This window comes from Cheilinus undulatus, linkage group 23, assembly GCF_018320785.1.
Source record: "Cheilinus undulatus linkage group 23, ASM1832078v1, whole genome shotgun sequence".
Taxonomy (NCBI): domain Eukaryota; kingdom Metazoa; phylum Chordata; class Actinopteri; order Labriformes; family Labridae; genus Cheilinus; species Cheilinus undulatus.
Genome location: NC_054887.1, coordinates 31,526,222 through 31,540,313, shown reverse-complemented (window position 1 = coordinate 31,540,313; position 14,092 = coordinate 31,526,222). Strand labels below are relative to the sequence as shown.

The 14,092-nt window shown below is 38.6% G+C and overlaps 1 protein-coding gene across 4 annotated transcripts in view; it reads left to right on the top strand.

Moving 5' to 3' along the window:
- The first annotated feature begins 1,189 nt into the window (after nt 1–1,189).
- The window catches only part of LOC121505279 (myelin regulatory factor-like protein), a 33,976-nt gene continuing 21,073 nt past the window's right edge, over nt 1,190–14,092 (top strand). Inside the window, exons 1-3 of one of the 4 annotated variants that reach the window (XM_041780438.1) lie at nt 1,190–1,264; nt 1,373–1,454; nt 12,847–12,974. In XM_041780438.1, coding sequence (XP_041636372.1) covers nt 12,902–12,974 — 73 coding nt within the window. In that variant the 5' untranslated portion in view covers nt 1,190–1,264; nt 1,373–1,454; nt 12,847–12,901. Of the gene's footprint in view, nt 1,455–5,849; nt 5,920–6,861; nt 7,073–12,846; nt 12,975–14,092 lie in introns of those variants that run through there. The other 3 variants (XM_041780439.1, XM_041780440.1, XM_041780437.1) reach the window with 3 other exon arrangements.

Here is a 14,092-nt window from a genome sequence, read left to right as displayed (position 1 = left end):
ATGGTGTTCTGCAGCAGGATCCCCTTTTAAGAAGAGTTTTCTCCATGAAGTTTATGCTTAAAGAGCAGTGTATGATAATCAAGTGCCACTTAGCTCAAACATTTACACCACTGAGACTGATCAGACTGACGATCGGCTGAAAGAAACCTCCATAATCTCCAAACAGCAAGAGAAGACATGCAAAATATGACAAAATGTGATGTTTGTGATATACAGTGCATTCAGAAAGTATTCAGACCCCTAACTTTGACTATGTTGCAGCCTGATGCTGTAGTCATTTACAAGCTTTTGCACACCTGGATTGGGGGATTTTCGGCCATTCTTCTTTGCAAATCCTTTAACCCACCTGTGTAGTCCTGGCTGTGGTCTTGAGGTCTATGTCATGTTGGAAAGTGAACCTGCAAGTCCAGTCTGAGGTCCTGAGAACCGTCGAACAGGTTTTTATTGAGGATATCTCTGTACTTTGCTCCATTTAGCTTTTCATTCAACCCTGACCAGTCTCCCAGTCCCTGCTGCTAAGAAACACCCCCACAGCATGATGCTGACACTACCCTGCTTCACTGCCTGGTTTCCTCCAATTATGGCAGAACACATTAGCGTAGATGCTGCTAACGTACGTTTTATCAGAACTTGATGACATTTCTTCGTTAAAAGAAGAACAAAGAACAGCAGTGAGTTGTTTTCAAAAACGACAAAAGTCGTTGACTGACATGTCTACAGTCGCCATGGTTCACGTAATGCAGCTCTCTATGGAGTTTACTCCTCGGTAGCGGCTACGACATTACGTGTTTTGTTGCTCTGATTGGCCCCGTAAAGATGTGACACACAGAACTTTCATCCAATCACCCTCCGAGCTTTTTTTTTTTTTTTTAAAGGCTCTGCCCTTTCCCAAACGCCATCTATGAAAGGTTTACCAGATGGATGTGTAAAACACATCCATCTGGCGTGCCAGGTTAGACATTTAGAGCACAAGCAGAAAATCTAAGCATAAGGAGGCAGTTTAGAGCAGTCACAGATTTTAATGCAAAGTTTGGAAAAAAATCTTAGCCAAAAAATCAACAAATTGTGCTCTCAAAATAGTAAAAACCCCTTAAGTTTTACAACAATAATGACTCCATAACCCTGTCTATTTGAGCAGATTAGTGGTTTTAGAGTTAGGAAACGTCACCTGTGCAGACACAGTCGTCAAAAAGTTGGTTCAGGTGTGAAGGATTTCTAAATGTTCCATTCAAGACGACAAACTCTAAAGTTTCCTTCACTAGCAGTGAGTGAGGAGAGCCTTCATTTAATTTCTTTTTCTTGTTTTGTTTACTTTGACACAGATTTTATTGTGACGTTTTCTGATATTTTTCACTCAAACTTGAACACGCAGCTCCAGAGGAAGGAGAGGTGAATCACTCTGATTTTAATCAATTACACAATCACCCAGAACCAGAGAAGAAGAAACCAGAGCGGTGAGTCATTGTTTGCTGTTTGTGCGGCGGTTTTGTTTCATTTAGACGTCAGAATCCCACTCAGGAACTTCACATGAACCGAGGGACGATTATTAAGTCTGTTCGCCTTCTGCAGGTTTATGCTCCTCTGGTGGGTTTCATTCATTCAGTGAATCACAGTTTTAAAAGGCAATTTGATGTTAACACTTTAAAAATGCAAATATAAATCTTTATTGTCTTCTACTGAAGTGAAATGATCCAATAAAATTACGACGGAACTCCTAAAGTTAGGAAATAAAAATAAATCAATCATAATTTTTGACTTAAAAGTGATGTAAAATGTTCAAATCTATAAAGAAAAACTATAAACAAAGCCACAAAGTTAAACAGATGTCTAATTTAGTTAATTCACTAAACAGCCTTAAAGACAAAGACAGATGGAGTATAGAGGACTATCAGAAACACACTCTGCTTTAAGAAAACTCTTTCAACTTTTAGGCTCCAAACTAGTGAACATGGGGGTGACGTTGTAACAACAAATTGGTTCCTGGGAGGAGTCCAGCCAAGACCCTCATGATTCGGAGTCCACAGTCTGGAGTATTGCTCGGAAATGGGAAACCAGGGCACCGCCCCGTGGAGCCAGACCTGGAAAGGTAGCATGACGGTGGGCATCTGGTGGCTGAGCTTCCCTCCAGGGGGCGTGGTCGGGCCCAGCCCAAAATGCCACATGGAGCCGCCACCACCTGTAGTGATGTTTCAACCCTCATCTATGGACATGAACTCTGGGTAATGACTGAAAGAATGAGGTTTGAGCAGTGGAAATGAGATTCCTCACGTGGGTGTCGAGGCTCAGCCTTAGAGTAAAGGTGGTGAGCTCGGTTAATCCCCAGAGCCGCCGCTCTTCAACTTGAAAGGAGCCCGTTGAGGTGGTTAAGGCATTTAATCAGGATACTTCCTGGTCTCCTCCCTGTGGAGGTCTTCCAGGCATGTCCAACTAGGAGAGGACCCCCGAGGCAGTTCCAGAGCTTGCTGGAGGAATTATGCAACCTATCCTATCTAGACTTGAAGCACGTCGGAGTCCCTCAGGAGGAACTGGAAAATGTTGCTGGGGAGAGGGATGTCTGGGTTGACTTACTTTCTCTGAAGATACGAATAAATGGGCCGAGTCGAGTCTTAAACTGGGCCATGCTCCCCACCAGTCTCAGTCACTGCAGGGGGGAAATCGTGCTGAAATTGTGGCTCAAAATGATCCAGTATACAGCAAATCTTTGGTAAAAGTACCAATGCCATGCTGTAAAAAAAAAGAAAGCTCTAGATAGAAAATGTTGCATTCGTAAAAGCATGAAAGTATGAGCTTTTAAAGTTATTAAATTAATCAATGAATGAAATCAAAGACTAGATTTTATTTTTGCATCTCAATTTGTCAATAAATTTATTATGTGATTATTTGGTCCGTCAAAGGCAATAATAACTAGAATTTTCATCTCACTGACCTGGAGTCCAAAGTGAATCCATCACCATTTTCTATCAATTATGTTGGAAATCTCTACAGGGACAAACACAGGACAAGTTTTTCTAAGTGTGTTGTACCCACACTTCCTCACAGTATTACATGTGTGGGAGTGTAAAGGACCAGTACAAAGGAAAAGCATGAAGTGTTACCCCATCAGATTTTAATGAAAAAGTCTAAAATCAGTGTCAGAATATAGACGATGGACAAGGTCTCTTTGTTGCTGCCGATATGTGAGATCCAGGTTGTAAAAGAAAGACTGATAAGGCAGACAATGGGCTGATTGAGTATGGACATGAGATAAGATAAGAGGATAAGAGTAGACAGTAAAGTTATTGTTAAACTGATTTTTAAGAATATTTCACTCTCAGAAGAGGCCGAGGGGTCACAAAAAGTCACAAAAACAAACTAAGATATAATTGTGTCATCAGCAAAGAAAATCAGACAAAAATCAAACCACAAAGCATGAATCGTCTTCTTCTCCCTCTGTGGTCTGACCTAGTCAGCCAACAAAGGTGACAAGAATCCTAGCCAATCAGAGGCAGAGAAAAGGTCTTCACACACTAAGTCCGTTATTTTCAGATGTGCTTCTTTCAGATCCGTATCAGAAAAAAAAGTCACGTGCTCGAACCGTGCACACAGAGTCCACTGCATTTTATTTGTAGTCACTGTTAAAATTTGTAAAATATGGCAAATTGTTTTATAAAATAAAGAAGTGAGAATAAACTTGTGGCTCTGTCACTCATCCATCCATGCTGGCAGATCTTCATACGGCACCGGCTCATTCGTTATGGAGAGATGGAGAGCAACCTTTTAACGTAGCCTTGATTACAGTTTTTTGCCCTTATCTATAGTATGGTTGATATCGACATAATACATGTGCAAATCACTGTGATTAAAGGGAAGTTTGAGTTTGAGAGAGGGGGCATAGAAAAAAAAAAAAATCAAACCTCGTCTAATAAAATAAGACGGACTAAAGTTTCGGCGTCAGAGTTCAAACATTATCAGCACAACATGAAATTTTTCGGAAACAAACAAGCAGCAGTTTATCAAATGAACAGAAATGCCCTGTCCAATGAAGTTTGAGGAACTTTCTCGCTGTGAAGCGACAAAGCTAACCACCAAGTCGCTGTGCATCCCCAGATTCTAAACAGACCATCACAGTTCAAGTTTTTGACAGGCCTCAAGCAAGGAATGATTTTGCATGCAAAACTAGTGAAAATGTGATTGATTTAAAATTTTTAAAGGAATAATGCAAGTGTGCATGCATAGCACAAGTAGTGCATACACATGGGGCCCCTGAAGGGGGGTTTCCGACTGTCACTGCAAACTTTGCCCATTTTTTCCCCACTATCCTTACTTTCCTATCAGGCTTAACACCTGCTTTTGATTCTTTTCCCTAACCTTCTACAACAAAACAAATTTTCTTTCACATACAAAAACCCTGAGGTCCAAATAAATACTTTAAATACATCAGATTTTTTGTATTTTATTGGTGGGGTTAGCCCCTCGATTAATTTCCTGTTCGTTTCTTTGAAGAAACTCATCTGGAAAACAAAAGAGTGTATAAATAGCTTTGTTTTTGTCCATATAATTAGCACCAGATTACAAATTTCCTCCAGAGAAACTTCCTTTAAAGTTAAAAGCGATTTACTGGCTCATAAAACAGCGACGCTGTTTCATTTCCCGTTAAATAAAAAAATCTACGAGCTGTTGTAAAGACTTTTCACACCGCGAGGAATAAAATGAAACTCTGAGTCGTGAGGGACTGAGGAGAAAGTATGTCAGGGATAAACGGGTCAAGAAGTCAGAGAGTTTACTCAGGAGAAGACAACAATGAGAGGAGGCTGATCTGTTCTAGAGCGCCATCAGCAGGTCACACAGAGATTTACACTCAGGGTTTTGGAGATATTTATATTCTCAATGCATAAAATTCGTCACTGATGTTCTCTGTCAGCATCAGGATGAGGAGGATGGTATTCTATAGCCTGCACTGCCACCTGCTGGACAAAGATGGTACTACATTGCAATACAGGTATACAGATAGATGGAGAATTAGAATTTTCATCTCTATTATAGACATTTTTATCATAAATTATTTTTTTCGTATCTATTAACACATTTTCTTTGCATTAATCATTAATACCACATTTTATATCTTTCATTTCTCAAATTGTTTAACATTGTTTTTGCCATTGTTAAGGCCCCACATATCCTTTTATATAGCATGTGCTGTGATTTGTATACAGAGCAGCTTCTGTGTTAGATTCCCTCTTGCACTCTGAACAATAATAATGTAAAGTTTTTTTTTAAAAGCATAGTTATTTTAACAATAGGTGAAGCCACAAAAAGCTAGTAGATAAATACAAGTCAAAACTATGAGAATAGTGAACATAAAAATGAATGTATATGAAATGAGAATGGGAAGATGATACGGGTATTTTATGAATGAGTAAAGACATACATAACAATTTAGGACAGGGGTGTGAAATTTAATCACAGCAGGGGCCGGATTCTGGATTCAGGACTAACCTGAGGACCTAACAGGCTCACCTTTTTAACCATAAACTGTCAACCTTGTTTCACCGATAACAAAATATGACAAAAAAAAAAAAAAACTTAGCACTGATGATAAACGATTTTAAACTTTTCTTTTTAATGATCTAAAAAGTTAAAAAGATAAGTTTAAAGGCTCACAATCTGAGAAAAGTAAATTTATTGGTTCAAAACGGTCAAAACATGAAATTGAAATTGAAAAATTATGTTTTTTAATGGCAAATAAATCAGAAAGAAGTGAAAAATCAAGAGTTTGATAGGTCAAAATATTAAATAGAATTTGTCATCATGAAATTTAAAGTCAAAATATGACTTTGGTGCCGTCGTTTGTGTTCTGTATATCATTCCAGAAAGCGTGAACTCCTCAGCGATGGGCATGTGGTTCTCAGGATGCTTCTCTGAGCACAACAACTGCACCAGGTTATGCAAATTAATACTGAAATCATACTAACTGCTAACATCCGTTTTTTCATTTTACATTCTCTGATCCCAACATTAATCTCAAAAGTCAAAAAGACGCATCATTTCTTGTTTATTTGATTTCATTTCAGAAATGAAAACAAGATTTTTCTCCCATTTTTTCAGTCTGGTCTCAACCAGGAAATGGATTTGCCAGAAAGTTCACTGAAAGCTCAGGACTATAAAGATATGGTTTGATAAGTTTTGGACTGGCCCTGGCTCCACTGAGCACCTTTGGGATGAACTGGATCAGAGATTGTGATTCAGGCCTTCTGGTCTAACATCAGTGCCTGACTTAATAAAAGCTCTACAGAATGAACAGGCACAAACAAACTCAGAAAAGCACTCAAAATCTTGTGGAAAGCCGTCCCAGAAGAGTGGAGGCTGTTATAGCTGCAGAAGGGGGTCAAGTCCACATTAAAGTCCATGGATTTGAATGCAATGCCATTACCGTCCCTGCTGGAAGGATGGTCAGGTGGCCAAATACTTTAACCATAGTACGTCGGTTTTCATGATCATGAAGTTTCACTACACAGCTATCGTGTAACATATAGGGGGCGCTGTTTCACTATTAAAAAGCAGAAACAGCACAGAAGACTCCTCTAAATGATTGCACAACAGACTTTGTTAAAATGAGGGAAGGCCTGGCTTTCTTGGTTTCTGGGAGGGATCACCACTGAGAATAAAGATATTTTTCCATATTTAATCGAAAGAATGTCAATTATCGTACCCAAAAGTACAACATTTCTGATGTGTAGCTCTCAGGTAAAATGCCTGTCTGGTTTATGGCCTCATCACACACACCTAGACACAGAGGTGTGTTAGCTGCCTGCGTCAGGGGTGTGTGACGTCCTTTACCTTTTCCTGTTCAAAGCTCAAAGTTCAGCTGAAAGACTTGGATGATCCACGGAGTCACACGAAGAAGAAAAATCACCTAAAAAGATTTTATTTGAAATAAAACCACAGAAGAAGATTGGACGTATTTGGATTTACTCGTTGAAGGATTACCTGGCCCTGGATTAGAGATGGATTATACCTGAGGACGAGCTGTTTGGATGAACTTAAGTTTCCTGCTGATCCACTAGCTGGCGGCCATCTTGGAGGGACAATACAGGTGTGTTAGAGCAAACATGTCAGCTGTTGTTTCATACAGAGAGAAGCAGAATCTCAGTCTTTCTTTAAATGGAAAAATAAGGCATCCTGAGTTCTGGATTGAGGACTTTTTTGGACCTCAACATTTGCCAATGAACAGCTTCTATATTGCAGGTTTGAAATTGGGGTCATAAATTGGATTTTAGCAACAAAAAAAAAGACTGAAAAAGTTTGTGTTTCATGTATTTTTCAACATTTGTGATGACGTTGAAATTCTTTGGGATCCTCATCATTTAAATGTAATTTCTGCTTGTTTAGCATCAAGAGAGACTTTATAAAAGCGTTCAGATGATAATTACATTAGTTTACCTGAAAAGCCTGCCAATTGCTATTTCAATACCATGAATATTTGGAATTTAATGTTTTAATTTTAAAAATTTTCCCTCTCTTAGACCTGGAGAAGTCCCTCTTATGTGGCTGCATGTAGGAGTCACTCCTGATGTTTGTTGTACAGTTATATAACTGAACAAACTGGAAACCAAGGTTGTTAATCCTGGCAAACGCTTGTTGCTGACATTTATATATTCCTCTGAGTAACATGGAGCAGCAATTTTAAAAAGCAGGTCATGAAGTTACTCGAGTACATTAACCTTCAAAGGTGCAGCGCTTCAGCAGAACTTTACTTTTACCACTGGCTGTAAAATCTCTAACGTCCCAGTAAAACAATAAAAATAGGAATTTTTAGTTTGTTATAAAACAACAAGATTATGCTATCCGCCTTATTCCTGGGGCCGCTACTGTAAATCTGAATATGGGCGAAACTTCCGGTGCTAAGGCAGAAGTACATAAATACATGTATTTTAATACAGCAGCTAACGATAGATGCTAACTACCAACGACAGTTGTTTGATAGGAATTTACCGTGAATTTGTAAATATTGATATATTTTCGTAATCACATGTTCACAGTGTTTGTATCGTAAGCTGTAAGTAAATAAGGTGGATACCACATTATTCCTGGGGGGTCTACTGTAGCTATGAATGTGCGGAACGTCCCGTACAGTAACAGCAAAAACTCAATTCTTTCAAGGGCTTACTAAAGTGATTTAGCGTTAACAGTGGTTGTTCTGAAATAAATATTTGCTGCAATAAATACTGCTTCATTTATGTTAACTCACTAAAGATAAATGAGCTGAATGTTTAAATAGTATTTTCTGTACTTGTTGCTACGGACGTGATACTGATTACATGACAAAGTTAGATATATGTCCTTAACAACAGTGTTTTAAACATGCTGTTTATGGTTTAAATGCATTTGGGATGTAATTACTTCAGTATTTGTTCATCATTAATTCAGGGCTTGGCATTTACCAAACTGAAAAGCTGACAACTTCAGTCATGGATAATTTTATTAACATAATTCCCACATTTTAAGAGGGATTAGTTGGTGGAATAAGGATTTCAGCAATCCCACAAACTAGAAATGTTATCTGAAGGTGGTGTCCAAACTCATTTCACAAAACATGATCGTCTCTTTCTAAACTGATAAGAAGCTAATAAAGTTAGCTAAATATGCTTGTCTAGGTTACCTGAGGTAATGTTGTCACTTTGTACTCTTTTTTAGAGGGTGGAGAAATAATGATAACATCCCGTTTGAGGTGAAACATACAGTGGCGTATTGCATTCACTTGAAAATAATTTAAAAAAAATCCTCCTGTTTTTACAACACAACTATCTCATAAAAACAGGATTTTAAAAATTTATTTTGGATTTTCCTGTTTTTATGAGATATTATCTGAGGCTCTCCTGCATGACTGGTTGCTGCATTTATCAGCCAGTAATTAGAGGTGCAGAGTCAATACAGGTAAGGTAGGCTTTTTAATGTGTTTTAGGTAGCAGTTACATGTTTCACGCCAAATTGTGTCAGCTAACTGTTCACTTGACCTGTCCTCGTTATGCTTGATGGTAACAGAGGAGGTAGTATTTTGTAAAAACAAGAAAGTCAAAAATAAATTAATTCGTAAAAACAGGAAAATCTAAAATAAATAAATTCCTGTTTTTATGAGATAGTATCTTGTTGCAAGATGAATTTGCCAGTGAAAAACAAGGAAACGGACGTATCCATCTGCTCTGAAAGGTTAGAGGAAATGCGGTCAAGGTCTGATTAAACAGCTTCTTTTCTACAGCTAAGCTGATAATTCTTGATGGTAACAGAGGAGATAGTATCTCATAAAAACAAGAAAGTCAAAAATAAATAAATTCATAAAAACAGGAAAATAAAAAAAAAATTACTGTTTTTATGAGATAGTATCTCGTGAAAAACAGGAAAATCAAAAATAAATAACTGTTTTTATGAGATAGTATCTCGTAAAATCAGGAAAATCTAAAATAAATAAATTCCTGTTTTTATGAGATAGTATCTCGTAAAAAACAGGAAAATCTAAAATAAATAACTGTTTTTATGAGATAGTATCTCGTAAAAACAGGAAATTATTTATTTTTAACTTTCCTGTTTTTACGGGATACTATCTTGAAAAATCAGGAAATTATACATTTTCAACTTAACTTAAAAAAAAACATTTATTTTTAACTTTCCTGTTTTTACAAGATACTAACTCGTAAAAAACAGGAAATTATTTATTTTTGAAATTCCTGTTTTTACAAGATACTAACTCGTAAAAAACAGGAAATTATTTATTTTTGAAATTCCTGTTTTTACAAGATACTAACTCGTAAAAACGGAATTCGATCAGACCTACGGGCAGAGAACTGTTACGTGGAGCAGATGATATTCCTGAGACACGATCATGTGGATGACTTTTCACACAGATGCTATTTTTACGGTTCAAGTGATCATAACCAACGTACAGAGAACTGTTTGGGATCTTTGAGGAATAGATATGCACTGGATCAACATCTGTCAGGATTGGAAAGATTCTGACTACTTCTTAACCCTGCACCTCTAATTACTGGCTGAGAAATGCAGCAACCAGTCATGCAGGAGAGTGTCAGGGGGAATCCTGTTTTTACAAGATCTTGTAAAAACAGGAAAGTCAAAAATAAATAATTTCCTATTTTATGAGATAGTATCTCGTAAAAACAGGAAAGTCAAAAATAAATAATTTTCTGCTTTTACGAGATAGTATCTCATAAAAACAGGAAAGTCAAAAATAAATAATTTTCTCTTTTTACGAGATAGTATCTCGTAAAAACAAGACAAATTTTTTTATTTTCAAGTGAATGCAACACGCCACCGTAGTTTTCTGCCATGGGATGCTTTGGGCATGTGCATTGGATGTGCCGAGGCCACGCCTACTCACAGGAAAGCCCAGAGTCAAAAGTTTATGACAACAAACTCAAAAACAAACATGGCGACTGTAGAGGAGGTATTGATAGTGTACCTCTTGCATAAAAGACAAAAACAGAGGCAGTGTTTCTAACCAACTCGCACAACTTTTCCTCAAAAAGTTCCGCCGTTATTATTTCTTCGTGTTGTCTCACTACAGCTACGTGTCAGGTAGTGACAGCAACACTGCCCCCACAGTTTCCAGTGATACTGCTCCGTTTGGCCCGTATTTGTAAGCTTTAGGAAACATGCAGAAATACGGACGAAATTAACACAGAGCACGGACAGAAGGCTCCGTCCGTATCCGGAGTCGTATTTAACGTTGAGCATAAATGGGCCTTAAGAGAAGCTTTCCGTGTGATTCTTTGCTCGTTTTTATGAAGAAATGCAGTCAAGGTCTGATTAAACTGCTTCTTTTCTACAGCTAAGCTAATCAAGCCGAGATGTAGCCAGTAATTACACCAGCTTACAGTACAACTCAACTCCATCATAACGATTAGAAACTAATGCTGAAACAGGTTGGCAGAAGAGCAAAAACATAGGTTCAGTTTTGAAAAGCGTTCGGTGCTGTTTTTGCTCTTTATTTCATAAATAAATGCGATCCAGTTCTGATAAAACTGCTGTTGTAGTAAAGCTACATCCGAGCTAGTCACTCAGCCAGCAGCTGTTGTATATACAGACCCACACTACAGTAACATTAGTGGCAGCCATAGCTATCTGCTCTCAGTACAGTGCTATCTTGTTGTACAGCATGTTAAAGCTGTTCGTCAGGAAGCTTTAGGCTAGCTCCACCTCTTAGTCTGTTGCTAGGTTGAGCTAAAGTTAAAGTTATAATAGTTTGGGATTTTTATTTCATTTTCACTTTTTGTGTTTGATTTCAGTGTAGTTTTTATTAGTTTTGACTGCTCTTTTGTTAGTTTAGATTAGTTACTTTGCAAAAATGCTTCATTTTAGTTTAGTTTTTATTAGTTTTAGTTTTTTATGGATAGATGTCAAGGCTGATTGAGCATCATACATTTTTAAAAACATATTCAAACAGACCACTCTTCACTTATCATTTCGTTTACTTAATGATAATGTTTGAATATACCTCTGGACATAAAACTACCACTTCATGAAGTCTAAACCAATCAGATCAGGCTGTTTTACACTCCAGACTTGGGTGTAGGTGCCAGTAGGTATGGTTGTGTCAAAGACTAAAACTAGGGATATTTTGTTGCTATTTTTATTTCATTTTAGTTAGTTTTGTAGGCGCACTATACAGTTTTAGTTAGTTTCAAGTTTTTGGTAAAGCTAAGTTTTTCAAAATTATTTTTGAAGTTTAGTTTTAGTTAACTATAACAACCTTGGTTTGAGACAGTGTTTTCAATATGGGGGCCATAGCAGACTGGACTCAGAAGCCCTGTTCGGTAACCTACCAGCTTACGTCACTGTTGCTTTGTCCGATATTTTCTACAGTCTGTGGTTGAAACCAGAAGGAACTCTCAGTCAAGCGTGAGGGCTGAAAGGGCTTTAATATAGTCATAGGGCAGATTCGCTTAGATTAACTAAGATCATGGAAAAACTCTCCTTAATTAGTATATATAAAGGTCTTTTGGTATGATAAACATGCAAAGGCCTGTTTTCCTTCCAGTGAAAAAATCAAAATTGATGTTATTCGACAGTGCCCGTCACCTTCTTTAGAATGGACCATGGGATTGGTAGATGTGTTGGTGCAGCATTGGCAGTATTGCCACAATCAGGAGGGAGCGGAAGAGGTAGCTAAGCTGGAAGCAAAGCTTGCAATTTACTTCTTCGATCTTCGTTTCAACCCTCAACTTTGGTCATGAGCTTTGGGGAATGACCAAAAGGATGAGATCGTAAGTTGAAGCAGTCAAAGTAAGAATCCTCAGGAGAGTGTCTGGGTTCAGGGTTGGAGACCGGGCGAGGACATCCAGAGACGAGCCAGTCGAGGTAGTCTGGTATCTGATTAGGATGCCTCCTGGACGCCTGCCATCCAGGCACATCCAACTTGAAGGAGACCCAGGGTAGACCCAGTACTAGCTGGAGGAATCCTATGTCTCATCTGGCCTGGGAACGCCTCGGAATCCTTGAGGAAAAGCTGGAAAGTGTCGCTGCGGAGAAGGATGCCTGGGCTGACATGCTTAGCGTGTTGCTATGCATGTTAGATAAGTGGAAGAAAATGGCTGGATGGACTATCACGTTTTATTTGCGTGGGTCTTTGGGAGGTTTATCTCTTTGATGCATGTAGTGGGTGCGCCAGGAAACAAAGGTATGGAACCTGTGTTCCAGTCTGAAACTGGCGAAAACTTTTTGCTTACAGCAGCTTTTTCCAATATTTATGTGTTTACTGATTGTGATTTTGCTTTCTATGAACTTAAAGTAAACCAGTAATGTAATTAAAATGTCCTGATGAGTCTATTCAGAATCTGTCTTTTCTCACTTCTGCAGCAGCTCCTCATAATCCTTCATCATTCTGAGGCTGCAGCGCCCCCTTCTGGGCAGTATGGAGCCAGGGGCCGGCCGATTGCCTCTCCAGGTGGTTGGAGAGAACGAGGCGCTGCAGCAATTCTTCAGTGGTAAGCACTGGCATGTCATTTTACATTCTGAGAAGTCCTCTCTCTGAGAACCTTAGCCACAGAGAGCTTCCAGTCACCATCCACATAGTGAAGGGTCCTACTGGTCCTTGGAGATATGCTGTGGTTGCTGCAGAGCAGTGGTTTTCATTTTTTTCCCCCAAGGCACAGGGAAGGTTAAGCCAAAATCTCAAGGCACACCATATTGAAATACAAAATAGATTTTTTAAAACAAGGTGGCCTACAAGGGGAGAAAAAGGAAAGAGCTTTCTGGGGTCCAGACTGGGGGATCATGGAGACGGCAGAAGTGGGTAAACAGTGGCCAAAAAATTGGTTGAAATTGGCAAAAAGTTGTTAAAAGTGGCAAAATAGTGGCAAAAATGGGTTACAAGTGATTATAAAGGGCAAAATTGGGCCAAAAACATGGTCAATCAAAGGCAAAAGTGGGCAAAAGTTGGCAAAAAGGTGGCATGAATGGGTTGAAAGTGTCAATAAGGTGGAAAAATAAATCACAAGTGACTGAAAAGTGGCAAAAAGGGTTCAAGTGGCTAAAAGGTGGTAAAAGGGGTTAAAAGTGATGGTAAGAAATGACCAAACAACAGCAAAATTACATGAAAAGTGGCAAAAAGGTGGCAAAAGGGGTTAAATGTGGCAAAAAGTAAAAAAAAAAAAAGTGGCAAAAATTGGTAGCAATGGGTGGCAGTAATAGTTTGCCATGCTTTTTAGCTCTTAATGAGGTAACTGTTAGCTAGGATGCAAACACCAATGCTAATGATCCAACACACATGCACTTATACTGTCAATACATCCCGACTGGGGAGGTCCCATTCTCTGGGGTTTTTCAGGGGTCCAGATCTGTGGGCAGACCTGGTTACAGTACTTGCCATAAAGTTGTAGTAACAACATTTGGTACAAATTCCCACGGCACACCTGAACTTGCCTTAAGGCACACTAGTGTGCCTTGGCACACCATTTGAGAACCACTGCTGTAGAGGACTCAGAAATTTCAAGAGGATCATGGGACGTTGGACGGTTGAAGTAGACAACCATGTGGATCAGTCTTAACTAATACTTAGAGATAGAGAAGCTCCAGTGTCTTAGAATACCAGTGAATGTTTAGT